This window comes from Oryzias latipes, chromosome 22 (genome assembly GCF_053564925.1).
Source record: "Oryzias latipes strain Hd-rR chromosome 22, Olatipes_Hd-rR_3.1".
In the NCBI taxonomy this organism is placed as follows: Eukaryota; Metazoa; Chordata; class Actinopteri; order Beloniformes; family Adrianichthyidae; genus Oryzias; species Oryzias latipes.
This window is the reverse complement of record NC_136258.1, coordinates 22212102-22237946: the sequence shown is the minus strand read 5'-3', so window position 1 is coordinate 22237946 and position 25845 is coordinate 22212102. Positions and strand designations below refer to the sequence as shown.

The following is a 25845-nucleotide window of genomic DNA, read 5'->3' as shown; positions in this document are numbered from 1 at the left end:
GTTTTGCCCAACAGTAGCTGGGTATGATCCAATGACTAAAGATTGAGCAGGTATAGAAAGTGGGTGGAACATCTTTTTAAATGTTAAAAAAGTATTGATTATTTTCAAGGTAAGACTTTAGGAATCAAGTACTTCTTTTAGTTTGGATTGTTAGAAGAGCTTGCTGTGTACTGAGGAATCCACTCAGGGGAAGCATTCCTTTAGTTACATGTTTTGGTAACTGTAGATGCAGCATAGCAGGTTGTGTTTTCTTGAGGGTTTATTTTTACATCTTTATTCCTATTCAGGAAAAAGTAGTGATTTAAAAAAAATAAAAATGAGGGTTGTCTAGGGTAGTTCCTGCTTTGGTAACATCTCATTTGTTAATATTTTTTGGAAAAAATTGAAAACAGTTTGATCTAAATTAAAGAAATGGGAAGTGAATGGAAGACGGGGCACATAATACACACGTCTTGACGTATTTCTTCAAACCAAAAATCTAAAAACTATCCAGCTTTGCATGCACACTAACCTCATCAAATAGAAAAAAGGCAAAAACCTGACATTTAAATAGGTTGCTGTAAACTTGGAAATAAATAATTGAAACCTTTAAATATGTAAACAAATCAGAAAGGATTGCTTATACAAAAGTGTAACATTGCTGAAGCAATGCAGCAGAAAACATTAAAAGTTTTTCATCACATATGTACAAAACAAGACTTTATAACTGTCAGGAAAATGTAATTTACCAAAAACATGATGTAAATCGCAGCATAAAATAATAAATTAGGTCATATGGCAGTTGTCTTTATAGAAAAGAAGTTTTTATAATAATCCATTATTTGTAGCTTTTATTCACAATATCCTTGGGATTACAACCAGTAACTTATGTCTTTGTTGGAAACCTTAAACATCATAAAATATTGTTTTCTAAATAATTGATATAACTTTGTGTCCGTTTTTCTTCTTCACATTCTTTAAGAACAGAGAGCGTGAGTGATTTTCTGCTTCAGGGAAATGCGAGCAACAAAGAACATCAGGTTAATTACTTAAAGAACTCTTGTCGCTCATTTATTGGAACTTAGCCGGGAAAAAAGGCATTTTGCTCATATAAGAATGTTTAAAAGTCGCTCGCTTAACTTTTATGTTCTTGAAAACGTGTAAAAAGACTATCCATTTGAAGAACACCTCATTACATGCAGTAATGTCTGTTAGGGTTTAAACTGCATTCCTTTTCGTGTAGTTTAATAAACAGGAAACACACGTCCTACAAAAAGTGATTGACGTCTCTATTAGCCAATTATATTTTAGTCAATCTCGTACTTAGCCAATAGGATTAAAGGAGAAAGGCGGGACTTCCTGGAATGCGATGCACATTCGACGGTGAAGCTTTGTTAGTCCCACCTTTTTGTGTTTCCCGCACCGTCAATCAAAATAGAAAAAAATCGACCCGAATTCACCGAATCAACACTAGCCCGCCTTTGATAAAATAATCATGTTCGGAGTTTAGTTCAACTGGTAATCTTTCCGCTTACTACCATTCACGATATGACTGGTACGTAAAGATTTAGCGCATCGAATCTGCAACTAATCGGTGAGTTTGAGCGCTGCGGCGGAGCGAGCTGCGTCTTTTTTCATCGCTAGCGCTATTGCTAACTAGCTAGATATGGTTAGCTAACACAGCTAGCTGGCTGGCCTCGGAGTTGACAAAGTAAACAGTCGATCTGGGCCAAAATTCCCCGTGAATCTCCGCTGCAAAGTAGATTTTTTGCTGTCAGCCCCCTTTGGATTGGAGAGTGGGGATGCTTTGTGGGCTTTTCTGGCAAGCAGGAGTTGAAGATTACAGAGTTTTGCTGAGTTTCCCCCCCTCTCCCTGTTAGCGCCAGAGCAGCCTCTGAAACAAGGAGAAATGGCGTCCGCGGACGTGGACAGCAGTCAAAGCGAGTTTCTGCAAGCCGGCGGCGCAGCGGAAACACAGGTATCCCATGTTTTCTAGCTCGATCGCTATCGGGGTTCTGGTTGTGATTTATGAGAGCATGAAGTTCACACGTTTTACAATTTTGATGGCATGGGGTGAAAGCCGTACACTTCCTGTGTTCCCCTCAATAACGGCCACCCACTTTACTCCTGTAAAACCCGCCCATAGTGGGTAGGACACCGAAGTCAGTCGCTTGGGTCGGCTCTCTGGAAGATAGCCCGTCTACCGTAGACTAAGGATGTAATATTATAGCATATTCGTTACAGTAGCGTTCAGTAGTGTTGTAATAGCCGCCCATCCCCCACTCTGCTTTTATCTTCTCCACGTTTGAATGGCCACTTCTGTTTTGTGACTTTTCACTCTGCACTTCAAAATCCAACTATCTGCTTAAGCCTTAGTGATTTTTAATTTTTTTTTTCAAATGACAAAATAATAAACTTGCTGTCTGACGTGATTGTTCCAATTGGAAGAGCGCTCTTATTTTGTTAAGTGGAGGCTCCATTTCTCTTGCAGGCGTCAGATATGTCTGCCGTTCAGCTGACCGCTTCAAACCGATGGGAAGTTCTGACCCCCGTTTCATCTGGGAAGGAAGACCAAGGAGTTGTCCACATTCCGAACTCTGGCATCGTCACGTCCAATGGACAGTACGTGCTTCCAATCGGGAGTCTTCCCAGCCAGCCCATTTATGTTACAGCATCGGGGGGCGAGGCTGCCCCCAACGGCCTGTCCGGCATTCAGTATCAGGTAGAACCAAAGAGACCCGCTCGTACATTTGGTCCAAATGGAGTTGAATTTACTCAAAGGGGCTCACGGGTGTCCATTTGTCTTGCAGGTCATCCCCCAAATCCAAAATGTGGACGGGACAATTGCAGGATTCCAGACACAAGGGTTGGACGACGGTACAGGGCAAATACAGCTCCTCCAAGATGGCAGCCAGGGCGCCATTGGAATTAGCGGCGCAACAACAGCGACCTCAGATCTCCTGACACAGGCGGGTCAAGTTCAGTCAATCCAAGGCGTCTCGTTGGCTGGGGGTTCGGCTTACACGGGCACCGTACCCGTGGGTCTGCCCGGCAACATAACATTCGTCCCCATAAACAGCGTGGACCTGGAGTCTCTGGGGCTAACGGGGGCTCAGACGGTCCCCATTGCAACGGGGGTAACTGCGGAGGGCCAGCTGATCATGAGCGGTCAGACGCTGGAGAGTCAGGGACAGGAGGGTGGTGCCAAACAGAGCGATGCCAACGCCAACCAAGATCTCTATGTGCCAACCACCACCGCTTCTTCTTCTTCCAACTCCTCTCAGCTTCCGGAAACCATCGACGGCACCGGGGTGCTCACCCAGGCAACAGCCGTGTCTGCAGGCGTGTCTGACCCCTCATCCTCCGAAAACTTCCACTCCCACAATCACATGCAGCAAATCCAGGTCAGCACGTGCTTCTGATTACAGACACTTAAACGATACACGCGTGTGCGTCAAGTCATGTCTTCACACAACTTAGATGACAAAATTGACAAGAAAAGGAATTGAAGTTGAAATTTTTGGTTAACTTTTTGCCTGAGATGGAAAAAAAAAATTTGGTTACAAAGTTTAAACGAAAAATGTAAGTTAAAATGGTTTTAAACTTACATTTTAATGTTAATAATACAAACAAAACCAAGAATGTAAAACAAAACCTATAAAACAACATGTATTTATGCAAATACTTAAAAAAATAATAGTTATAAGATAAGATAGTTATTGAAAATAGTCAATGACAGTCTGATATGATTGGAAATTTAAAATTGCAGCCATCAATGTCATACTGAGTGCTTCAGGGTCTGGATAATAAAGGTTTAGTCTCTGCTGTTGGGTTTTTAGTTTACACTTGAAGAGATAACTACATATTTGTAAATAACTTAACGCTCATCAAAGCTTCAGCCTTATCTTGAACTTTTTAAGTTGCAACCAGCTTTAAAGTATCAAGAACCCACTTAGTCCCTTTTGGGGTCATGGGGTTGCTGGAGCCTATCCCAAATACTCACTTTCAGTTATTTCAGTTTGTATTTTTGAGCATCAGAACTGTTTGGCTATCACTAAATAATCAACTAAAAGCCTTTTTTCCATCCTTCAAGGCCTCTCTGATAAAAGCTTGACACAAATGTTGTTTTTGTTCCGGTTTCTAATTGGAATCTGTTTTTTTTCTCTGTAGGTATCGTCGTCCAGCGCCTCCACAATCTCCCAGCCCATCCTGCAGCTGTCCGGGGACAGTCAGGCACAGGCCCAGGACCTGACTGCGACAGGCCAGACTCTGCAGAGCGTGCAGCTGGTCAATCCTGGGACCTTCCTCATCCAGGCCCAAACTGTCACGGCTACTGGACAGATCCAATGGCAAACCTTTCAGGTAGTTTGAATCCTCTAATTCCACAGCAGAAGTCTGCAGAACACAGACTTAATCCTGGTCTCCCAACAGGTTCAGGGCGTCCAGTCACTCCAGGGCCTGCAGTTACCCCAGGGCCAGGGCCAGGCCCAGCAGTTGACCCTCGCCCCAGTCCAGACCCTTCCCTTAACCCAGACGGGCCAGGTCAGCCTGCCCAACCTGCAGACGGTCACAGTAAACTCTGTGACGCAATCTGGAATTCAGTACACACAGGGAGAAAATTCCGGCAGTCCCGTTGGTACGGATGCATCTAGAAGGTCTTGGTTATTATGTTTCCATGGCAACAGTCCATTCAGTCATCCTGCTTCTGTCCTGTTCAGGTATCCAGATAAAAGAGGAGCCGGACTCGGAGGAGTGGCAGCTGAGCGGAGACTCCACGCTGAACCCCAGCGACCTGAACAACCTGCGGGTCCAGATGGGAGACGAGGACATGGAGAATCCCGGCGGGGAGGGCAAGAGGCTCCGCAGGGTAGCCTGTACCTGCCCCAACTGCAAAGAGTCCGGAGGAAGGTGGGTCTCTGCAGAAACCATCCCCGATGTTGAACTTTGAAGCGCGTCCTCTCCGTCACAAATATACGTCGCTCATTCCACGCCGGCTCTCCGTCTCACAGAGGCTCCGGCATGGGGAAGAAGAAGCAGCACATCTGCCACATTGCCGGCTGTGGGAAGGTGTACGGCAAAACGTCTCACCTGAGAGCTCACCTGCGCTGGCACAGTGGAGAGAGGCCCTTCGTCTGCAATTGGGTGTACTGTGGGAAGAGATTCACCAGGAGCGACGAGCTGCAGAGGCACAGGAGGACACACACAGGTCAGCCCCTCCTCACAGACAGACTCAGGGGGCGGGGCATCAACATTCCTACGGGGCTGAAGGTTACCTGTCCATAGATCCGTCATTTCAGGTTGAAGGGAAAACCAAAGAATTGAAGAGATTTAAATTCCTTCACTTAGAACTAGAACTACAGGTTAGCGGAGTGGAGCTTTTCATTTGCTCATAATGTTCTCTATTCATCTATATCACCAACTGTCTTTAAATACATTCTATAAAAGGATGTTTTAAATGAAATCGCCACTTTAATTTCATACAACCTTCTTATAAATATGAAAAGTTTCTCCCAAAAATTTCCTAAAGCTGAACCTTAAATGCTAGAATCTTACAATGAAATAAACTCCCATGAATGGAAATTGTGCTGAAGGATTTAAAATGCAGGTTTTAGATCAACATCCTAGATAATTTAAGTTTTATAAATATACGATTGAATGAGACCATCTTTATTTTTCTCTAGGTTTAAGATAAAACAAAGCAAAGTGCAAAATGGATTCTAAATGTGAAATATTATTTCAAAAAACCTTCAATAATGAGTATGTAATAGTTTTGTTGTTGTTTTGTTTTGTCTGATTTTGAGCTCTGAAAGTCAGAAAAAACCCAGAACAACTGTTCTGATATTTGTAGGAAATGTATTATTTTAATTGGAAGGAAACAGTTTGAAGCTCATCTGCAGATGTTAGAAGCAGCTTCACGGAAGAACCATCGTTTTCACAGAAAAGGTTTAGAAACGGTTCAATCTGGATTTAATGGTTTATTTTGTGAACTTATAAAAAATAAAACAGTAAAAATTAAGAGGGAGAAAAAATGAAATAACTGAGATTTCAAAATAAGTAATTTTACAAAAGGTTAAAAGTAAAAAACATGGAGTTACAACAGGTGATCCAACTCCACGACTGAACCGCAGATGGAGAACATTTGGGTTGTTTTGGCAGCCTTTATAGATTTAAAATACACATTCAAGTCGTTTATTATGTCCAAAGTACTGTAAAATGTATATTTGTGCATTTTGTTTTCAAATAACACGTTTTGAAAAACTTTTAACGGCCCAACATGAGTTTAACCCTTGTGCTGTCTTAGATGACTCCACCCTTACATTGACATGTTCTCCCTACCATGACAAAGGTGGAAAGATTTCATGTAATCCATGGACACCAGTGAAGAAAAAAAGGTTCAGAGCACTGTCTAGTGGGTCTAGATGACCCAACTCACGGAGTTAAAGTGCCTAGGATAGGACAAGGGTTAAGTTAAAGTATTTTGGATGTATGTGCACAAATGGCCACTAGGAGGCGCTTGACGCGAAATCTGTAATAGTATTTTTGAAACAATTAGGTATTTTAAACTTAAAATCAATATATATTGATTTTAAATTGAAATTAAGATTAGATTGCGTAAAAATGGCATATTTTGAACTCTTTATTTTATCAGTTTTGATGTATTGTCCCCTGATGGGTGAAGATTTTATCCTGACGGAAGTTTCTTTTCCTCGCTGATGCGTGACTCCTCCTCTCTCCCGCCTCCTCTGCAGGAGAGAAGAGGTTCGTGTGCACGGAGTGCGCCAAGAGGTTCATGCGGAGCGACCACCTGGCCAAGCACATAAAGACTCACCAGAACAAAAAGGGCGTGGTTCCCTCCACCACGTCCCCGCCCACCACGGACACCGTCATCACCGCAGACGGAACCACGCTCATCCTCCAGACCACCACTGCCCACGACCTCGTAGCCAATCAGGAGATCCCTCTGCAGCTGGTCACTGTGGCGCCGGGTGAGGTCATGGAATAAGAAGGGGGGGGGGGGCTTTTTCCACAAACTGGCCAATCACAGGGACCTCTTAGGCTTTTCTTCCCCTCTTACCTTCCTTTTTTTTTGTTTTTTAATATGAATATATACGTAAATATATATGACAAATATATATATATTTTAAGTGAGAGTTATCTTACTTTGTTTTTTGCAGTCTTTTTATAGGGGGGCAAAAAGAACATTAAATTGTGGTTGCTATGTACTCAAGCGTAAACAAACACAAGAAAGTTAACACTCAAAACCCAACGTGAATACTCAAGAAGATGAAATGCCTTAATTTGTATGATACTCTTGTATAAGATGCTGGAGGTGCATGTGTTTTTAAGCTTTGCAGGAAATGTAACTGTAATAGAGTTAATCGTGTTTGTAAAAAGAGCGGGCGGGGGGGCGGGCGGTAGAACCTCAGCGGGATCATGTTTATGTCACGCGTGTTCTGACTGAACCCAGCTCTCTGCTTGAAGCAGCGCAGCCCCTCCCCTCCCCCAACAGTCTGTTTTTAGTGCAGCTCCTCCAGAAACACATTTTAGACTCATTTCTAAAAGGTTATTTTTAAAAAAAAAAGCTCTCTAAACTGTCCTCAAACGTGAGTTCATGCTTACATCCTATTCAGTAGTGCACGATGTCAGTTTTTATCGATGCAAAGCCTCGTTTTAGCCATTATTAGCAGGCAGCAGGTTTCCCATAATGCACGGCTGCAAGCAGAGCGCAGGTGTCTGTCAGAACCGGACGGCGGTGCCACAGTTCTGGAGGGAGGGAGGGGGGAACACGGATGCAAGCCGCTCAGAGGAAGAGCTTCTTCTCTGGTCATTCTGAGCAGAATGTCCCATCTGTCCTCACGAGCACTCCGTCCTTTTGTCTCTGTTCACAGAAACACTTTTGAGTTTTCTCCTGTGTTTTTGTTGTATTCACCCCCACGTCTCGGTTTTCCACGTCTCCATGCTGCTCTGGACAGCGTCCGACTCGTTTTTAAGGCCCAGAAGGAAGTGGGCTGCTGCAGGTGGAGAGCATGCACTAAAGTGTGGAGGAAACTCCACCGAGGCGTTTTTTTTAGTTTTCTCTGTCAGCCATCATTCCAGTCGGACGCCACTTACAAAAATGGAATAGTTTTGTAAAAAAAATGTCTACATCGGGAGTTCTGGCCAGATGTCAAGCAAAAGGAAAAGCTCGTTTTATTTGAACTAATGTAATCATTTCCTCAGTTTGTTCTCTTGTCTGTAGCATCATTTACATGTATATTCTCTTGTTTTCACCATGTTTATAGAAGCCATTACTTAGTTAACAGAATTTGTTGTACCAAACCTTATTTTAAGTGATTTTACTTTTTTTTTTAATGAATTGGTGTAAAAATTGAATGTTACCTTTTGTAAAACCTTTTTTCAACTGGATCACAATAAAAGTCTGAAACCTTCCACAGACGGCTTTCACTTTGTGAAAAGACACAAAAGTATTCTTTCCCAACTTTTGTTTACGTCGTCAGAAACGTAACGAGAATCAAACTGAGCAACTAACCATAAAAATGCCCTAAACATGTGACTTTGATTTGTTTATGCCCCCTAGTGGACGGGAGACAGATTGCATGGATCAACATAAAGGCTGTGATGGAAAGAAGTTTGTAAATGAAGGAAAAATGCCCCAAAAAAGTAATAACACCCAGAGTTAAAGACTTTTTTCTTTTTTTAAACAGGATGATGATGATTATTATCCCAGGAAAATTACAGTGAAAACAGGTGTTTGAAAAGTCAGATAGTCATGGCTCCCTTTCATGTTGTAAAGTCTAGTTTTGGATGACAACAGTTACAACTCGTAACTGATAATCACTCATTCTGCAGGTTTTGTACCAATACGCAGTTGTTTTGATTTCTTCCAGTGTTTTTTTTTGGCCTCCTAAAACCAGAAGTTGAAAACATTAGGACATTTTTGTCAAGTTTTCCTATTGTGCTTCAACCTCAGAGGAAAAAGTCTGACAATCAGTTACAGAAAAAAAAAAGATTGACTTAAAAAAAAAGCTTTACTCCTTTACCCAAAAAAAGAAAAATCCGTTCTTTATCAGTTCTTTGTGGTGAGTGTGTCAGCAGTCCAGAGGCACACGAGGATACTCTTCGAGACGCAGACTCTTTAAACAGAGTCCTCCCTGGCGCATCACGGCGACCCTCACAGCTCTGTGTGGACGTCTGACAGAGGGACAGTCAAAACAGAGGTGTGAGTGTGAGGACACGGGTGTGCTGCAGCTCTCTGCTGCTGCGATGAATGCTGGGTACCTGTGCTCTGCTGCCTTGCTGTGTGGTTTGCTCCCTCCTGCACCCTCGTCTGCAGGCGTTTGATCTCTTGGTCATAGTTGGTCCACTCCGCCACGATCCTCACTGCAGCCTGGAGTTTGGGCTCCTTCGTCATGGGGTTGTTACACTGTTGTTGGGTAAGAAACGGAAAAAACTTCTGTAAATTTATTACACATTTTAAGTCTATTTAGTCTGAAACGAAGACATCAGATCAGTTTGATCTGCTGATATAAACCGTCGTATTTGTTTTCTGATTCAATCTTTGTTTCATTATCTTGGCTTGGTGTTAAAAACAATATTTTTTTCTTTAATGGCTTCTTTTTCTTTAATGGCTTCTTTTTGGATTTAATAACTCATTTGGTTCTTCACGTTAAACTGTACTGCCCTCTAGTGGCTGTTTGGATGCACTGCAGTTTCCGTATCTGGAAATCACATCAACAAATCACTTAACACAAAAACATATTAAAGATCACAACGACAATTATCAAAGCACAACAAAAATAAAAAAAAATAAAACATTTTAGAAATCAAAACAAATTTCTAAAAAAATGAAATGAAATAAAAAAGATTAAAAATGTCCAGAAATGAAAGGTAAATGTTAAAAAATGAAAGACAATACTTATGGGACATCGCTGATAGGATAATGCTGTTAGCTTTTTGAAGTTTCAGTTGTTTCAAAGGCATCTTCAGTGTCCGGATACTAATAAAGGCTTCATGATTAGTATATTCAGTATCGCTTCATGCCAAATAAGGTTTGGTTGAAATGATGGATAAACTCCCATAGTAACAACCTTTTCTGTTCCCGTCAAAACAAAAAGAAATTAAAAAGAAAAGAGTTATTTACAGAAATCAAAATAAAATGTTATAATAAAGTCTGGTCTGTGTGTTTCACAGTGAACAGACCCGCACACAAACACACACTCACCAGATCTATCGTCTTGGCTTTCTTCTTGGAGCTGTCGTCACACCAGGTCTCGCACCACAGCCACTCCTGCGGCAGAGACTTTATGGGGACCTGGTGGATCATGTTGTTGGGGAGATCCTGAGAAAATACCAACAACACAGGAACCGTTATATGAGAATGCACAGAATACTGGCAGGAGACTGAGGCAAGGATGAAGTACAGAAAATGTAGATTTGTTTGACATGTACAGAACTGAAGTGATCTTTTTGTTCAGAGATTCCAGATACTTTCAGAGGAAACATTTCCCAGCTCTTTTCATTCTGGAGCAAAACAATGTCATAAGATCAGTTCATGGGAAGGTCTAAAGGGTTGTAGCCATGAGGCTGAGCAGACAGACACACCTGGTCAAGGTTGGACAGGCTGTTGGGGTCTTGGCTGAGGCCTTGGTACTGTCCTCTGAGTCTGTCTCCGGCGGCGATCTTCCTGAACTTCTTCAGGTCCACCACGTACAGGGCGCTGCAGAGGCACACGGCGAGGGGGAACAGACCATGAAGTAAAGGCGCTACGACACGGACGGCAAGCGGGAATGTGAGCTGGCACGTGCCTGATGTGGTATTTGCGCCCGGCGAGGTGGCTCGCCCAGTAGCCAGACTTCCAGAAGCGATATCCGTCCATCTCCCTGCGGCTCTCGCAGAACGGAGTGTAGCCGTATGGAGCTCCCTCCAGGTCAAAGTCACGCAGCTCCTTCAGGTCTGTGCGCACAATCTGAAGATCAGAAGCAAGAAGTCAGAGGAGCTCATGAGGTCCACTCACGCAAATTCAACTACAAGAGGAAAGATGAAGCTTTCTGAGGCCGAACCTGATCAGCATCCACGAAGAGGATCTTATCGACAGCCAGCGGGAACAGCACGTCCAGGAAGAGGATCTTGTAGCCCCAAATGATTCTCTGCTTCTCCGTCTGTTGGTGCAGCCAGCGCGGCCAGTTGTACTGGACCAGCTCGTACTGGAAACCATACTGCTTTGCCATGTGTGGGATGAAATCCTGTCAGGTCATATGCAAACAGAACCATGTTAAAGAGAATTTAATCAACGCCAGCTGGTAAAAAAAAACCAAAAAAATCTGCATTAAAGGAAATTATAATTGAATTTTAATGACAGAAAAAAAAAAACTCCAACCTTGAAAGTTGGGGACAGATAGTTCTTTAGGAACCAGAACTTGACAGGCGTTTTGGTGTTTTTTAGAACAGACAGCATCATAATCCTTTGAGGGAAGCAGAACAGGATGAAAATAATGGTTCGGACAGGACTGGGAACAAAGGAGCAGCCCGATCAATAAGGTCTTTGTGCAGAGGAGGCAGGGATGTCAGGTTTGGAGAATGTGGAGCCTCACCTGAGGAATCTCTCATACAGATGCCCTGAAGCTACAGAGAAAATGTTGATCACGTCATCCTTCTCCTGCTTTGGCTCCTCTGCCTTTCCTCCACCTGTAAAACCTCTGAAAGACATCATTTAAAGTCATTTCATCTTTTATTCCATGCTTTTTTTGTGGTCTGTATCGTCTTTCTGGACATAAAATAACATTTGCAACATGAGGTGCCAGCTCGTAGGAAAAAAGAAGACAAAGCTAACAACATTTGAGTTTTTTCAAGTCAATAGAAGCAGTTCACCTAGTATAAATAACAGAGAAATGCCATTTTTAAAACAGTTTTTGAGACACACCTGGCTAAAGACTTCCAGAAGCCCGTGTCATCTTCATCTGTTCCATCACTCAGAAGCTCCTCGTTGAACTTGTCCGGCTTCTTTTGGACCTAATCATCAGCAAACAGATCTAACTCAGTTAACAAAACAAACAACAGCAATTTATTAAGATGACAAAAACATCAACTCTTAGTAAAAACAGATTTTCTTCACTTAATTTTGTCAGATTATCATTTGATCTATTTTAAAAGTGTTCCCAGTGGTCTTTTTTATCAGGATTATGACAGTTTTAGCCAAAATCCAAAAAACCAGTGTCGCTTTCTGCACTAAGCTATCTGTCTACGCGCGTTCCTGCTTGAACCTAACATCACCGGTGAAACACAATGGCATGCACTATTGGAGCTATCCAGCCGAGGCTTGTGGTCCGGCCGGTGTATTTTCTTTATCACAACTAAGCTCTGTTTCAAACGACGTCTTTCCTTCTGCTCTTGATTCCCAACTACCGTACTTGAATCAAGAAATACTCAGAAATGCAGTTTGGACAAGGAGCAATATCAGTGTTTAATTTAAAGTGTTCAGTTCAGAAAAAGCTTCATAGCATTTAAGAAAGAAAGTCTGAAAATTAAACACCTAAAATTCTGCGTTCTACCTTATTAGTTTATGATTCCACTTTAAAAATATCTAAATTTACTCATAAATTTAAGCTTAAAATTGTGATCTAATAATAAAAAACTTCCTTTTGCTGTGTTGACAGTCAGCCTTTAGCTCTTTCAAGTTTATTGTCAAGCTGGTAAATTGCTGTGTGGATGCACATTTAAAAATAAAAAATTTAAAAAACAGGAGTGGTCGTCATGGCAACAACCCAGGTGAACTGACCTTTACTTTAATGATTCTACTCTTGAAATTGTTCAGCACCACTATGATGTCATCAGAGTCAGTGGGAGAGTCTGTGCCATCATGACTGCAGAGGGAGACACGGGAAATGAGAACGGAGGCTCTGCAGCATGGAAGGAGCTACAAAAACCCTTCCACTCTATGCCTGACCTGTAAATCTTGTAGATTTCATCAGAGCGCCCTTTTCTCAGCTTCAGCATCCAGGCGCCAGGACTGGCTTTCAGCTGAAAGTAACCCTGCAGAGAAAGAAAACAACAACAAAATCATAAAAATAAGCTTTAAATGCCAGAAAATTGTATTTTTAAGACAAAGAAATCGAAACAAAGAATTGACTTTTCACCAGATTTGCCATGACGATTGTGTCCACGATGACCGGCTCGGAGGCAGTTCCCAGGGTGAACTGGAGGCCACGTGGAGGCTGGCCTGAGCTCACGTCAAAACAATGGCCTTCCAACAGAAGATGCTCCAGCTCGTACTCAGCTGCCACAATGTTCTCCACCTGTGAGCGCAGAGGCAAAGGAAAGTGAAGGTCCTCTCCAGGAAGAAGGGGTTGTTAGGGGGGCATGCAGACAGAGGAGGCTTTCTAAACTATGTGTGAGAAAGAAAAGACAGCAGGAGAAACTTTGAACTTTGCAAGACAAAAAGTGTTTTTTCTTGGCAGGAACAAGAGGTTAGAAAAAAGTCAGTAGAGATGGAACAAAATAAAGAAACACAGAATTTCATGTGGAGGTTATAGAATATAAAGTTAGTGCTAAAATTCTCCTTTTTTACATTTAGAAGAAAGTCTTCTTGGCTATTTAGTATATTAACAGCTTTCTGGAATAAATGTGTCAGAGAATGTGGAAAAAGACTAAAATGACTAAGGCCGCATTTACACTGCATGGTTCAAGTGACCCAATTCCGATTTTTTCCTCTCATGCGGCACAGATCGGATCTGATCGGTGAATGTGTAAGCAGGACAAAAGCGCATGGATTCCGATTTTCTCAGATCGGATACAGGCCTCTCTCATATGTGGAAATAAATCGGAAACAAATCGGATACGTGCATTTGCGTGTGCCATGTAAGCAGACAAATCGGATATTCCCGTCAATACGAGTCGTACGTCAGTGACGTAAATTCAGGACACCACCAACTGAGATCACATGACTTATTAAGGTGCTTTTTGTGCGCTGATTTTGCTGTCAGCGTGTTACCTTTCAGCCTCAGGCTTCAGACCGTAGTCGGAAACCGCTGTTATGTCCGGCCCGATCCCGGTCGGGACGCAAACGGTAACTAATGAAGCGGGACACCGTTGCTATGGAACAGGCTAGAACCGTTTATTTCTTTGGGGGGCGTGTATGATGGGGACCGTGTGTGTGTGTGTGAGCGCGTGCGTGTGTGTGTGTAAGGAGAGGAGAGGGGGTGTGAGCGCGGAGCAGGAGAGTGTCGGAGAACCGTAAATTAAAAATAAGGTGTCTCGCCCAAAAGTTTTGGAGTCTTTCTTAACCCACTCTGGAGGCTGAGGGTTCAGAACGGAAAAGTGAACCCCGAGGAAATCTCCCGTGTGTTTCTGACTACGGTCGGAAAAGAGAAGTCGTCGCGCAGGAAAGCTTCAACACTTGGATCAAACTGTTAGTAAAGCACATCTGCAAACACTTCCTCATTCAAAACTCAGAGAGAGCCGACCAGCCCTCCCTTTTACTCTCCTGTGCATCCCCTCAGGAGCGCCCAAGACAACGCCTCCTTCCGTCGCTGCCTTGCCTCCATGACAACCACAGTCACAAAAGTCAGAAGGATGTCCGCGGAAGGCGGAAATACTGCTAAGTAGTCCTCAGAACGTCTACGTTTGATAGTTTCAGCATTGTATGGTGTAAATGCAAAAATCAGATACGGGTCACTTTTAAAAGATGATGTAAGCGGGTCATCAAAAAAATCGGATATAGTCAGAAATTTGGATATGAGCATCAAGACCTGCAGTGTAAATGCGGCCTAAATGTGCCCAACAAATCCTGATCAAACGAGACCGTTTACCTCTTGCATGTAGATGTTGTCCAGGTCGTAGCGGGTGCGAACGGACTCCACCATCCAGTTCTCGGGAGTGTGGAGGTTTAAGGTGAAGAGCGGAGACTGAGGCATGTCCAGAAACGTGGCCATGGGGCCGGAGGAGAAACTGCTGTCCGCCTGGAACGCCACCTCTGGCTCCAACACGTAGCGGTAAAAGCTAGAATGTGGCATGAAGGCGTTAGCACAGAGGTCCCCAACCCCCCCTGGTACCGGTACCAGTACCAGTCCAAGGGACAGGTGGTACCGAGCCACAGAGAAAGAAAGAAAAAAACACAACCTATTTTTTACCCGTTTTATTTACAATCTGATTCTGAAGGAAGTTTTATTTTGAAAAACTACTGGATTCTCCCCCACCGCATCCGACTCATTCTTGATGCATGTGAAGTCGTTCAGTCACGTGTTGAAAATCCAACCACTGCTTTCTTAAAGCAGCAGCACCAACCGCTAAATTGATACCCATCAATATTTGGAAAGTTTCTTTTCACAGAAAATAGCCAGCGAGGAAACAGAAGAAGGACCTTTGGTTTCAAAATAAAATGCAGCTGCATATATGTTGCTGAATACTCAAATAAAAAGAAACTTGGTTAAAAAAAAAGGTGTATGGCAGGTGTGGCTAAGGAGCGTTTCTCACCTCTTTAGGGGCAAATCTGACAGCTTTGACTGGCAGTTCATGAAGACGCGTAAGTTGACGTTAACCAGCTGCTTCAGAACCTAAAAAACAAGAAAAGTTAGAACAAAAACTGCAGCAGAACCAGACAGACTTCAGATCAACCCGTTACAGAAAGAAGAAAAGAAGAAGGGTCTCTCTATGAACAAAGAGACGGTGGGCGACCCACCAGCAGAAGTGGCGTCAGTTTCTGAGCATCCCTCGTTACTGGATCCACCACTGCGACCACATCAAAGTAAATGTCTCCCTCTTTGGGGCGGATCTTCACAGCACTGCCAAGGAGAAGCAAATCAATGCATGAGTGAAGTAAAACAAAAAGAAGAGTCCTGCTCTGCTAAGAATAACATTGACTTTAATTATTTTCCTTTCTTCCTTTCTCTATAGCAGTAGTGGAAGTGAATCTGCATTGTTTCAGTAAAGCGGCTCAATATCTCTAAAAAAAAAAAACAAAATCACAAGAGGTCCATCAGTACCTGTGACGGTCATCTGCAAAGCCGTAGTCCACTCGAGCTTCTCCTTTAGGCTGAGAGGAGAGCAGGGCATCCACCTTCATCACGAGATCGCTGGCCCTGAGGGGAAACGCCACATTAGCGCCCAGCGGCTCCTCTGTATAGAGGAGAACATGAGGAGAACATACCTGTCCTCCTCAATCCCAAAATGTTTGACTTTGCTCTTGATGCGTTCTCCAGATGTTTTCAGGATGATATTCTCCAGAAGCAGGAAGTCATCCTGGTTGAACACTTCCTCCTCTTCCAGCGGACCAATGACCTATGGAGTGAAGACACAGGAATAACTGCATTTTTAAAAACGCGAATGTTCTTCTCATCAACAAAAACGATTTTATAGGTCGTAGTTGAAAAACGGGCTCACTCTTCCGTTGCTGATCACCGCCCTTTGGCCTTTCTTCAGCTTGAGAACGTCTCTGCAGTAGGCGGCGTGGGAGAGCAGGAAGTCAAACTTGGGACTGTCGTATGCACTTCTGAAGAGCGATAAATCCATTCCCTGATCAAGAAAAAAGAAGAAATGACTCGAGAATTAAATGTTTTGATGATGACACAACATTTTTATGGGCCGCAGCAGTCCAGAACTGTGAAGACAATCTGGTCCTCAATTGTTTTCACAGTTCTTATTGCAAAATTTCACCCCCGCCACTCACTCAACTGTTAAAAATAACCGAATCAGGCTATTTAAAAAATGTCATACATGAATCGTTGGCTAAAGCTGAATGAAACGACATAATATACAGTATGAACACATTAGGAATGTGGGCGTGGTTAACAAAAAAACCTCAGTTGCCAAGGAAATAAAAAATGTACTTTTGCCAAAGCTCGTATAAATGACGTATTTGTCATTTCCAGATGATCAAAACATAAAATGGTTGCTATAGAGTTAAAACTAACAGAATAGCTGCCATTTTGAAAAACTTTTTTTTTCCTCCATGAATTTCTCACATGCAGATCTGACCTGGATGGCGGGGGCAAAGGGGTGGAAAACGGTGTGTGTGGCAGCCGCTCAGCCAGTTAGGTAAAGTCAAAGGGGGCGCGTCTCTCTTTACCCCGACACTGAAGTCTGCGATGTCCACGCCTTTCTCAAGCGCAGCGGCAGTCTCCTCCTTTGTCATCTTGGTGATGAAGTTCTTGGCGTTATTTGCCGACTGCGTCTGCATGGCGGTCCAGATGGCCCGCGTGACCCGGCTCGTCTCTGCAGAGGGATTGGCTGATGGGTTGTTGATCATTCCCAGGCGGACATTATTGCTGGTTTTCTGTTTTGAGGCAGGTCAGAGAAAAACAACAGTGAATGCTACAACTGTACAGCAGTTAATTAGAGTTTTTGGGAAACACTATTGTTTATTCATTTTTTCCTCTGAAGTTTGACATTTTGGAAACCATTAAACTAACATTTCATTTGTGGCTTTGGTTCACTTTTTCCAGAATATCAAATAGACCAATAAACAACTGTGTTGCACAAGCCTGGTTAGAAATCTGTTTAAAAAGCTTTGAAACAGTCACATTTCTGTCAACAAAAGAGTTGAAAAATAAAGTTTTCACCATGTGCCTGATTGCATCATAAAGGAGTCGGCGTCCCGAAGGCTTGTCAAAGTCTCCGACCACCCAGAAGGTGACAGGACGGATGTATCCATCATCTGTCGAGGAGAAAAAGCAAATGTTAAAAGTGGGATTTACAGCGACGGACTGGTTTCATGTGAATGGAGGGGATGGAGCAAAAGCTGCTTTTCACCAGCATGCTTTAAAGGGTTCCAAGGTGCATTCCTATCAACCATAACACCCCAAAATGAATAAAATGTGATTTCAACGCTCTGATATTCTATCAAAATCAATTTCTTTCACCCATTTCTTCTGTTCTTCATGGTTGTTTGTACACTAATAGTACTACTATACTTTCATTTCTAAATAACAATAAACATTTAACCTAAAATGTTAGACTGTACCGCATTTTAGACAGAACAGATTGACGCACTTATTCAGGCCACAAACCGCTTTCATGGCAGACAAAACTTTCAAGGATCGGCCTGTACGAGGCCAAATAGTGCACCAGATTTTTTTTAAGCTTCGGGTTTCTCTTAATTTTTGAGGGTTACGTTTATCTTCATCCTCTGTAAACTCTTTGCAGGTGGTTTAAAATTTCCTTTGTGCACTAGATTTTGAATGGAAACGTTCAAACATGATATCAATTTTCTCTTAATCTAAGGCTACGTTCACACTGCAGGCTGAAACGACCCAATTCCAAATTTTTTGCCCCTATGCGACCCGTATCTGATCTTTTCATGACAGTCTGAACGACACAGATCCGATCTTTTCAAATGTGACCCAGGTACTTGGGTATATGGTCCTGAATCCGATACATATCCGATCTTTTGAAATACGACATCCGTCTGAACGGCCAGGCCACATGTATCCGACCCGGATACAAACGTCATCATTCAGTGTTGTAGTAGGCGGGAACGAGAAAATAAACATCAACCGTGGTGGACGATTTAGAAAACATTTCCAGCGAAATGGCGTTGAACCTTTCCCGCAATGACTTTTTTCCCCCTTTCCGACCGTGGTCAGAAGCGCGGGGGACAGAAGGCGGATCCTCCTTCGGGCTTCACTTCCCCGTTCGAACCCTTGGATTCTCCAGAGCGGGTTAATAAAGAGTCAATAGCAGTTCTGCTGGGGGGAGCCTTCTTTTATTATCGTTCTCCTTCCTCTGTAACACACAACATGAATCCGCGCCCCCAAAGCTGCCCTCTCACTTCCTCCTGCGCTGCACGCGCTCTCTCCTCTCTCTTACACAGGAGCGCGCGGCCTCAGCACATAAACATCCCCATTCCACAACAGTGGGTACAGACGATCCCACCTCCAATGCCTTCTTAAAATGAGAAGATTGTAATTCTGCTGGCTCCTTTGTGAAAATAAATGAATTTAATAATGCAAAAAGAGCTCCGCTGTTGACAACACTGTTGTTGACATCCATTGTTAACGTTAGCTACTTCTGCAAACAACGAGTGACGTCGTTACCTGTTGAGAACTCTTCTGCGCATGCAGGTCACTTCCGCGTCATTTCACGGTCACACAGGAGATCACAAAAGTTTGCATTTAATTGGAAATGTGAATGGCCTTGCAAAAAAAATTGAATTTAAAACAAAAGTCGGAATTGAGCACTAAGCCCTGCAGTGTGAATGTAGCCTAATACAAATACATGAAAAACTGCCTTAAAACCTGGTAAGTTGTGATAATAAAAGGGTATGTGAAAACAACTGTCACAATAAATTTGTTGTTTTTTGTCTGTTAAATGGAGCTTTATGGTTTTAAGTCAAAGACTTTTCTTCTGTTTCCTCACTGGCCCTTTTTTTGCTAAAAGAAACTTTCCAAATACCGTATGTTTATTTTTTTTGACTTTCTATCTGGGAGGTTGCAATTTAGCGGTCAAAGCCGCCGCTTTCAGAAGGTAGGGGATGGATTTTTGAAACGTGACCGAGCGACTTCGAATGACTCGTCTGTGGGGGGGAGGAATCCCTTAGTTCAATATTAAAATTTGTTCAGAATCAGATTATATTACGGACCATTACCGGTCAGCGACCGGTAATGGTCATCACGAGATCGCTGGCCCAGATATTCACAATTTGAGACTATTTCTGTTTTTTAGCTAAATTGTTTGGATCCAGACTTCAACCTTAGAGGAAAAATTTGTAGCTGAAAAAAAGGAGTTGACACAAAAATGTGGTAGTGTGTCTCCCAGCTGTAAGTTTTTCCTGTCAGATTTGTTTAGCAGATGCTGAATCAGCCATCATGCGCTTTCCTCCGAGCGGCAAAAAGATAGAGGCATTCCAGCTCCATAAACAGGTTTAAGCACTGATGCACGGAACCAACATGCATAATGACTGGTGTTCTCAGAGAAAAGCAGTATGGTGTGTTCAGGAGTGACGTGGATTTAAAAAGTCATACTGCCATGTGTGAGAACAGGAAGCCGAGGAGAGGAAAAGGATGATTACCGTGCCTGTTGGCAGCGGTCATTCCTAATGCAGGGAAGTTTGAAAAACCAAACGGGTTAGAAGACGGACAAGGAGAGTTTGAGCTTATGGGGGTTTAAAAATCCAAACATATTTTTCCTCCTAACCATACCTTTCTTAGTCATGTAGTTCATGCTGTTGGCAACAGCGCCGTTCTTCTTCTTTGAGCTTAGCGTCGAGAAACGAGCATAGTCGTCTATGAAGAAGTTGTCTGGAAAAAGAGAAAGAAAAATGCTCTGCAACGGATTGGATTCATGAATAAAAACTTTTATTACTCTGATTTGTAAAAAACAGAAGCTTGATGACATCATCAAGTGAAATATATGAACCCATTTTAGGCTGGTTGTCGGTGCTACTCAAAATGCAGCATGTATTTTTATGTTAAAATCTGAAAACAAGTTTAAAACATGGGTACTTGATCATAAAGAAGCCATTTTTGCAGTCTTTAGTGCATTAATAATATCAAATGTTCATTTTATCAAGTAGCTGCACTGCTTTCCTGCAGACAGGATACTTGTACATCATTTGCAGTTTGCAATAGGAGAAAACATTTATGATAAAGAGTGATGCATGCGGCGTGAGCTCACTGGTATCAGACAGGTCCAGGTATGTTCTGCTGGTGGACAAAACCCTGGGGTTGATTCGAGGAACTACGTTGGGCTGATTCATGACAAAGTCCACAACGTCATGGTCTGTAGCCAGCTCCCCCTACAGGCGGAAAGACACATTTCATTTCACTACAGAAGTGAGGATAATACGTTTTGGCTGAGCGCAGAGCTGACAATGATGGAGGAGGTCATTTTCTACTGAGCTTAAAAACCTGTTTTAAGAGTTCTCAAATGTCAGTGGTTTTTAAAGTGGACTTTTACAAGTTTGTAAGTTTAGATTTCTGGTTAAAATGAAGTAAATTCTGCAGTGATGAGCAGATGACTTCCTCAGGGAAATCCAGGGAGGAAGTTTATTAAATTAAACAACCTAAAGATATTTCTGCAAGCATGTTCAATTTTAATTCTACACAGTGTTAATATTCAAACTTTATTGTTCTACTAGATGGATCCGTTGTAGTTATAAATATCGTTTAGTTGCAAATGGGCACATCTGATCTAACTTTACTGCAGCGTTAGAATAAAGTATGGCTACTTTATGTATTAATACTTACAGGATTTCATACTTATATCTTTATATCTTCTGCTTTTTTATATTTAGTTTGATTTTCAATTCAATATTCTAGATAAAGTGCTGCACAAAAGGTCTAAAACTTCAGGCAAGACTATTAATTATGATTATAATGTAATAGAGTCCAGATCACTTCAATAAAGTCAGACTGTCGTGTAGCATGTAGTAGCATGTAGTAAACATGTGCATGTTTTGACTGACCAGGTAGACGGCTCTCTGGTATACGGAGGTGGTCTCCAGGATTTTCTGCATGGTGACGGTCTCCAGCTCATCCGGGTCCAGCTGTTCCTTTCTGTAAGGTATGCCGTTGTACATGACCACGGGCAGTGGGCCCACGCCTGTCTGCTCGTAGTACGCCCGACCTTCCTGCAAGAGACCAAAATCCATGATGCTTTGCATTTTTACAATTGATTAATGAAGAACAAAGATGATAGATTCACAAGAGAGGCCAACTATATTAATCTCTCTTTGATGTAAAAGATTAGAAGACAGAAAAATAATGATAACCGTATTAATATAGAACACTGATGGAGGTTTGGCCCTTAAATATTGTTTAGAAAATAAGTTTTAATAGTCCCTCCATCTGTAAGGGCTTATGGGTAATGGAACATGTTTATGCCAATATTTAAAGCTCACCATTCAACACACACCTAAAATCTTAGACAATTTATGGATCCAGACCAGGTGAAACAACATTAATTTAAGGAGTATTGGTTTGGTGAAAGTCCTCTTTTTGTTTTAAATGTGTGAAATGAGCATTCATTTCTTACTTCATTTATTTATTTTTGGTTTCACAAAATATATATATATATATATATATATATATATATATATATATATATATATATATATATATATATATATATATATATATATATATATATATATATATATATATATATAAAAGAACATTGGAAACAAAAAAGTATGTGCCAGAAATTAGACAAAGAATTTTATTTCATTTCAGATATTACTGCGGCACAATACCTCCATCCCTAACTTTTTCTAGAACTTCCTGTTTTGGTTGCTTTTCCAGACTCACCTTTCTGTTGTTGTCGTAGCTGGAATCGGCTCCTAGGATGCTGCTGACCTCTACGTATGGAAACCTCTTCTCCAGCACCTTAACTACATCACTAACACTCAACTTTCCACCAGCCGGCACTCGGTTGAACATCTGGAGAGAAGCATGCCGAGGCAGAAAGCAGCAGTGAAGTCTCATCCCTGATGGTGTCTACATTCTTACAGAAAAGTTTCAGTTCTTCGGACTCTGATGATCTCACCGTGATCACACCATCAAATGCAGCCTGGCTGTCCACCTCCTCGCTGATGTAGTTGTAGGCTCTGACGAGCGCCACTCCTGCATCCTGCATGCCGTCAATGTCATCTTCATCGGACACGACGAACACCAGCCCGATCCTAAAGCAGAGATCAGTTTAGATTCTGAAAAACAGCTGAAGTTCTGAGTCCTGTCTTCAGAATCCATTAAAAATGCTTCACTGCACAGAAATAGTCAATTTGTTTCTCCAATCTTGTTCCAACTCTAAAGCACATTTTAACTTCATGTTTCATTGAGCTGCAACATCTCATTTCAATGCTTTTTTTCCCTCAACTGTTACACCGTAAAATATACATAACGTCAAATATAAAAAAAAAAAATCAATTTTACTCATTTAAACTGTGTGGCTCCATATCACACGAAGACTGTTGTTTAGACTGACATAGATGATGCAAACACCCACCTGAGCGGGATGTTGTTGGAGTAAAACATCTCAGCCACACTCAGCAGTTCTGCAGAATTTTCTTGAGTTGGGTCCAAAATTACCACCTAGAAAAAAATTCATTTGTTGGTACTTTTAAGGATTCAAGTTTGTTTGGATTTAGCTGGGGATTATGAACCAACAAGGTTACCAGGTTGTGAAAATTCCTGCGTATTTGCCTGATGACTCCAGGAAAAGTGGGTCTGAGCAGCTCCTGGACGTTGTAGGGCCAGGAACTGTACCTGTGGTCCGTCTCTAAATTGTTAATCCACTAAAAGAAAAAAGAAAAAGGTTGTATAAGTGAAATAATGGCAACCAAAGTACAAGCTTCAAACTGCTGGTAGCTGTGAAGTAGAAATTGAAAGAAGCTAGGATTTCTGGGTAAAAAAAAACGGAATTAATGCCTAAAAGTTTTCAAAAAAAAGAAGTTTCGTCCTGAAGATGAGTCTCCACTTCAAGACATTGTCACCTGGAAGAAATGCATGAAAATCTGCCTCCAGTAAAAGATGTTTCGTTACAGATGACTGCATTCTTACAGAGATGGCGGGGTTGCGGATGTCGACTGCGTAGTCGGAGTCAGCAGGCTGGACGTTGAGCTTTAAGATATCGTGGATGTAGGGCGTCTCGATGAGCAGCGAGCGCAGACCCTCCATGACCCGCGCTTCACTGCGCAGCACGTCGAACACGCTGCAGGAAACACCGCAGAGTTCAGTCAGTGTGCAAACGGATACTCTGACATCTCAATTTCATCGCACTGTAATTAAGAGTCAGCAAAACATTAGAGACGTAGGACATACAGAAGAATTAAGATACAAGTAAAAGATCCACTAAAAACTTGAGAGCTTAAAGGGCCGAAGAATGCCGTGCTTGATGTTGATGAGGGTTAGAATGATTTCAATAACTATTCACTTTCAGAATTGTTTAATTTTTTTTTACTGATTACTGTACAAAACTTACTGCATTGTTTGATAAATACACCTTTCTGTTGAGTGAGTTATAAACTAAACTCTTAATTGTAATTTTACTAAAAATATATATTTTTTAAATTGTATTTATTTAAGTTTTTAGTTAGTGAAATTGTAAAATAAATTACAAAAAGTAAAAAACACAGAATAGTTTTGACATTCAAACCAGACATCTGCTCACCTCAACTCAAACCTAGTTGGACCTTTCTGGAAATATGGTCAGAAGAATAACTTAAGGTAAGGTAAAGTTGACAACATTACTATTATTTACATTTTTATTCTAATATCTAATCATTATAATTTTTATTAGTTAACAAAATAGTGGTCTTATTTCAGTGAAGAACATCTTACCGCGTGCAGACATTTCAACCTTTAACAGTGAAATCCCATGTTAAGTTTTTTTTTTTTGGGAATTTGTGTATAAAACAACATAGGGAACATACAGCGCAAAACTAGAAGCAAGTCTGAATTGCTTGCATGTATGCATGCATAGCCTTCAGGGTTTCAGTGTTATGAATGAGGGGCCAAAGGGTCAAAGCTGAGGGACAAAATAATCATTTAGCCTCAAACATGCTGCTAGAGACCAAGCTAAAGCTTTCGCCCCAACAGCAACACTTCATTTGCATCAAAACATTTGAAATACTCAGAAACTGTATAATAGTTCTTCATTTGATGGCTAAAAGTATTTTTGTTTGACTAAGACCCACTCCGATGGGTAATCGGACATTTATAAAGAAAATTAAGCTTATTGTTGCACCGCTAATGTTAGGTTCGGGCAGTGATGGGGCAGTAAACTAACGAGAGAGCACGTAAACATGGAGCTCTCAGCAACGGGGAGGGAAAGGGCGGTGGGGCTGCTCCATGCCAACAGTCTTAGTACATTTCTAATGAACTACTGCCGCTCTGCAGAAACTATGTCCTAGAAAATGACTGTTTTCCTTTTTTTGTGGCTAAAAACGACATCATCATAATTAAAAGACCACCAGGAAAGATTTTCAAATAGATCAAAAGATGATCGGAGTGGGACTTACAAGAGTAAAGCTTCGTTTCTGTGCTGGAGTTAGAATGGAGACAAATGGGCTAAATTTAGCTACGGTTCTTGTGTGTTTACCTAAAGATATCTTGCGTTTCCAGATCTATATGTAGTCCATTGATGAACAAAACCGAGTCCCCTGGCTGCAGCCCCAGATTTCCTTTGAAGAACTGAGGAGAGGAAAGAAAAAAAGTCAAAATGACTGAGGCCTGTTGTCATCAAAGATAAAAGCTCCCACACAACACAGTCCAGATCGCCACACAGTCACAGAGTCAATTAGGCTGTAAAACTCAAGGCAGCAGTCAACAGAAAGATGTAATGAGGCAGGTTGACAGTTTCAAACAAGCGCTGCCGGCTCCGTTCAAAGTCAGTCTGTTTGGAGCGATCGGAGCCCTTGAAACAGATGCAATTATTAGAGAAAGTGTGTTAACCCAGTTTGTCTGCATGGGCAAAAACAGAGTCATCCTGGCACAGTCAAATCTCATTACAGAAAGACAAAGACATCAGATTAATCATACTCCAGACACAGCAATTACAAGAAGACATGATCAACACAAATATTGTTCATCCCACTTAGCTGTGTGTGTCTGCATGCATATGAGAGGAAGAAGTGCTGTTGTCCAAACTGTTTCAATCAATAATCATTTCCCGCTGCAGGATCCAGCACACCTGCTGAATGAACCACCGCTTTAGTAATTAGGATGTCGGTCTGAACCCACGCTGGCCGCGAGATAACGCAGCGCAACAAGAAAAGGGGGTAATCATCTGTTCATCATTAGCAAGGCAAAGTCATAGCCATTGTCAGAGCTGAAATGCTTCTGCAGTCAGACGTTTTTTACAATTTTTCACACGGAGCAGGCAAATAAAAAACGAAAACTGGAGTTTCTCATTTTGAGAAATGTCCCTAAAGACTGAAGC

The 25845-nt window shown here is 41.9% G+C and overlaps 2 protein-coding genes across 4 annotated transcripts in view; one reads left to right on the top strand and one right to left on the bottom strand.

Annotated features, from left to right (window-relative positions):
* The first annotated feature begins 1323 nt into the window (after positions 1–1323).
* On the top strand, positions 1324–8411 carry LOC101157986 (transcription factor Sp3). Of its 2 annotated transcripts, XM_020713548.3 has the most exons (9): positions 1324–1573; positions 1860–1957; positions 2471–2701; positions 2790–3383; positions 4150–4341; positions 4411–4615; positions 4698–4887; positions 4989–5185; positions 6729–8411. In XM_020713548.3, the coding sequence occupies exons 2-9, from the start codon at positions 1889–1891 to the stop codon at positions 6980–6982; spliced, it is 1932 nt and encodes a 643-aa protein (XP_020569207.1). In that variant the 5' UTR covers positions 1324–1573; positions 1860–1888; the 3' UTR covers positions 6983–8411. The 2 variants fall into 2 exon arrangements, with proteins under 2 accessions (XP_020569207.1, XP_020569208.1); XM_020713549.3 differs by lacking the exon at positions 1860–1957 and having other exon boundaries at positions 1351–1573.
* A 240-nt stretch (positions 8412–8651) lies between these two features.
* Positions 8652–25845, bottom strand: part of uggt1 (UDP-glucose glycoprotein glucosyltransferase 1) — a 29877-nt gene continuing 12683 nt past the window's right edge. Inside the window, exons 12-41 of one of the 2 annotated variants that reach the window (XM_078940613.1) lie at positions 25006–25097; positions 23466–23616; positions 23081–23200; positions 22912–22997; positions 22453–22588; positions 22215–22346; positions 21374–21538; positions 20584–20704; positions 20109–20207; positions 19979–20002; positions 17532–17626; positions 17039–17245; positions 16354–16485; positions 16121–16251; positions 15957–16052; positions 15653–15755; positions 15448–15527; positions 14784–14973; positions 13113–13271; positions 12923–13008; positions 12755–12839; positions 11900–11988; positions 11571–11675; positions 11357–11441; positions 11040–11222; positions 10785–10945; positions 10582–10696; positions 10202–10318; positions 9259–9403; positions 8652–9171 (exon numbers count right to left, since the gene is read on the bottom strand). In XM_078940613.1, the coding sequence (XP_078796739.1) occupies positions 9152–9171; positions 9259–9403; positions 10202–10318; positions 10582–10696; positions 10785–10945; positions 11040–11222; positions 11357–11441; positions 11571–11675; positions 11900–11988; positions 12755–12839; positions 12923–13008; positions 13113–13271; positions 14784–14973; positions 15448–15527; positions 15653–15755; positions 15957–16052; positions 16121–16251; positions 16354–16485; positions 17039–17245; positions 17532–17626; positions 19979–20002; positions 20109–20207; positions 20584–20704; positions 21374–21538; positions 22215–22346; positions 22453–22588; positions 22912–22997; positions 23081–23200; positions 23466–23616; positions 25006–25097 (3510 nt within the window). In that variant the 3' untranslated portion in view covers positions 8652–9151. The remainder of the gene's footprint in view (positions 9172–9258; positions 9404–10201; positions 10319–10581; positions 10697–10784; positions 10946–11039; positions 11223–11356; positions 11442–11570; positions 11676–11899; positions 11989–12754; positions 12840–12922; positions 13009–13112; positions 13272–14783; positions 14974–15447; positions 15528–15652; positions 15756–15956; positions 16053–16120; positions 16252–16353; positions 16486–17038; positions 17246–17531; positions 17627–19978; positions 20003–20108; positions 20208–20583; positions 20705–21373; positions 21539–22214; positions 22347–22452; positions 22589–22911; positions 22998–23080; positions 23201–23465; positions 23617–25005; positions 25098–25845) is intronic. The other variant, XM_011490262.4, reaches the window with a different exon arrangement.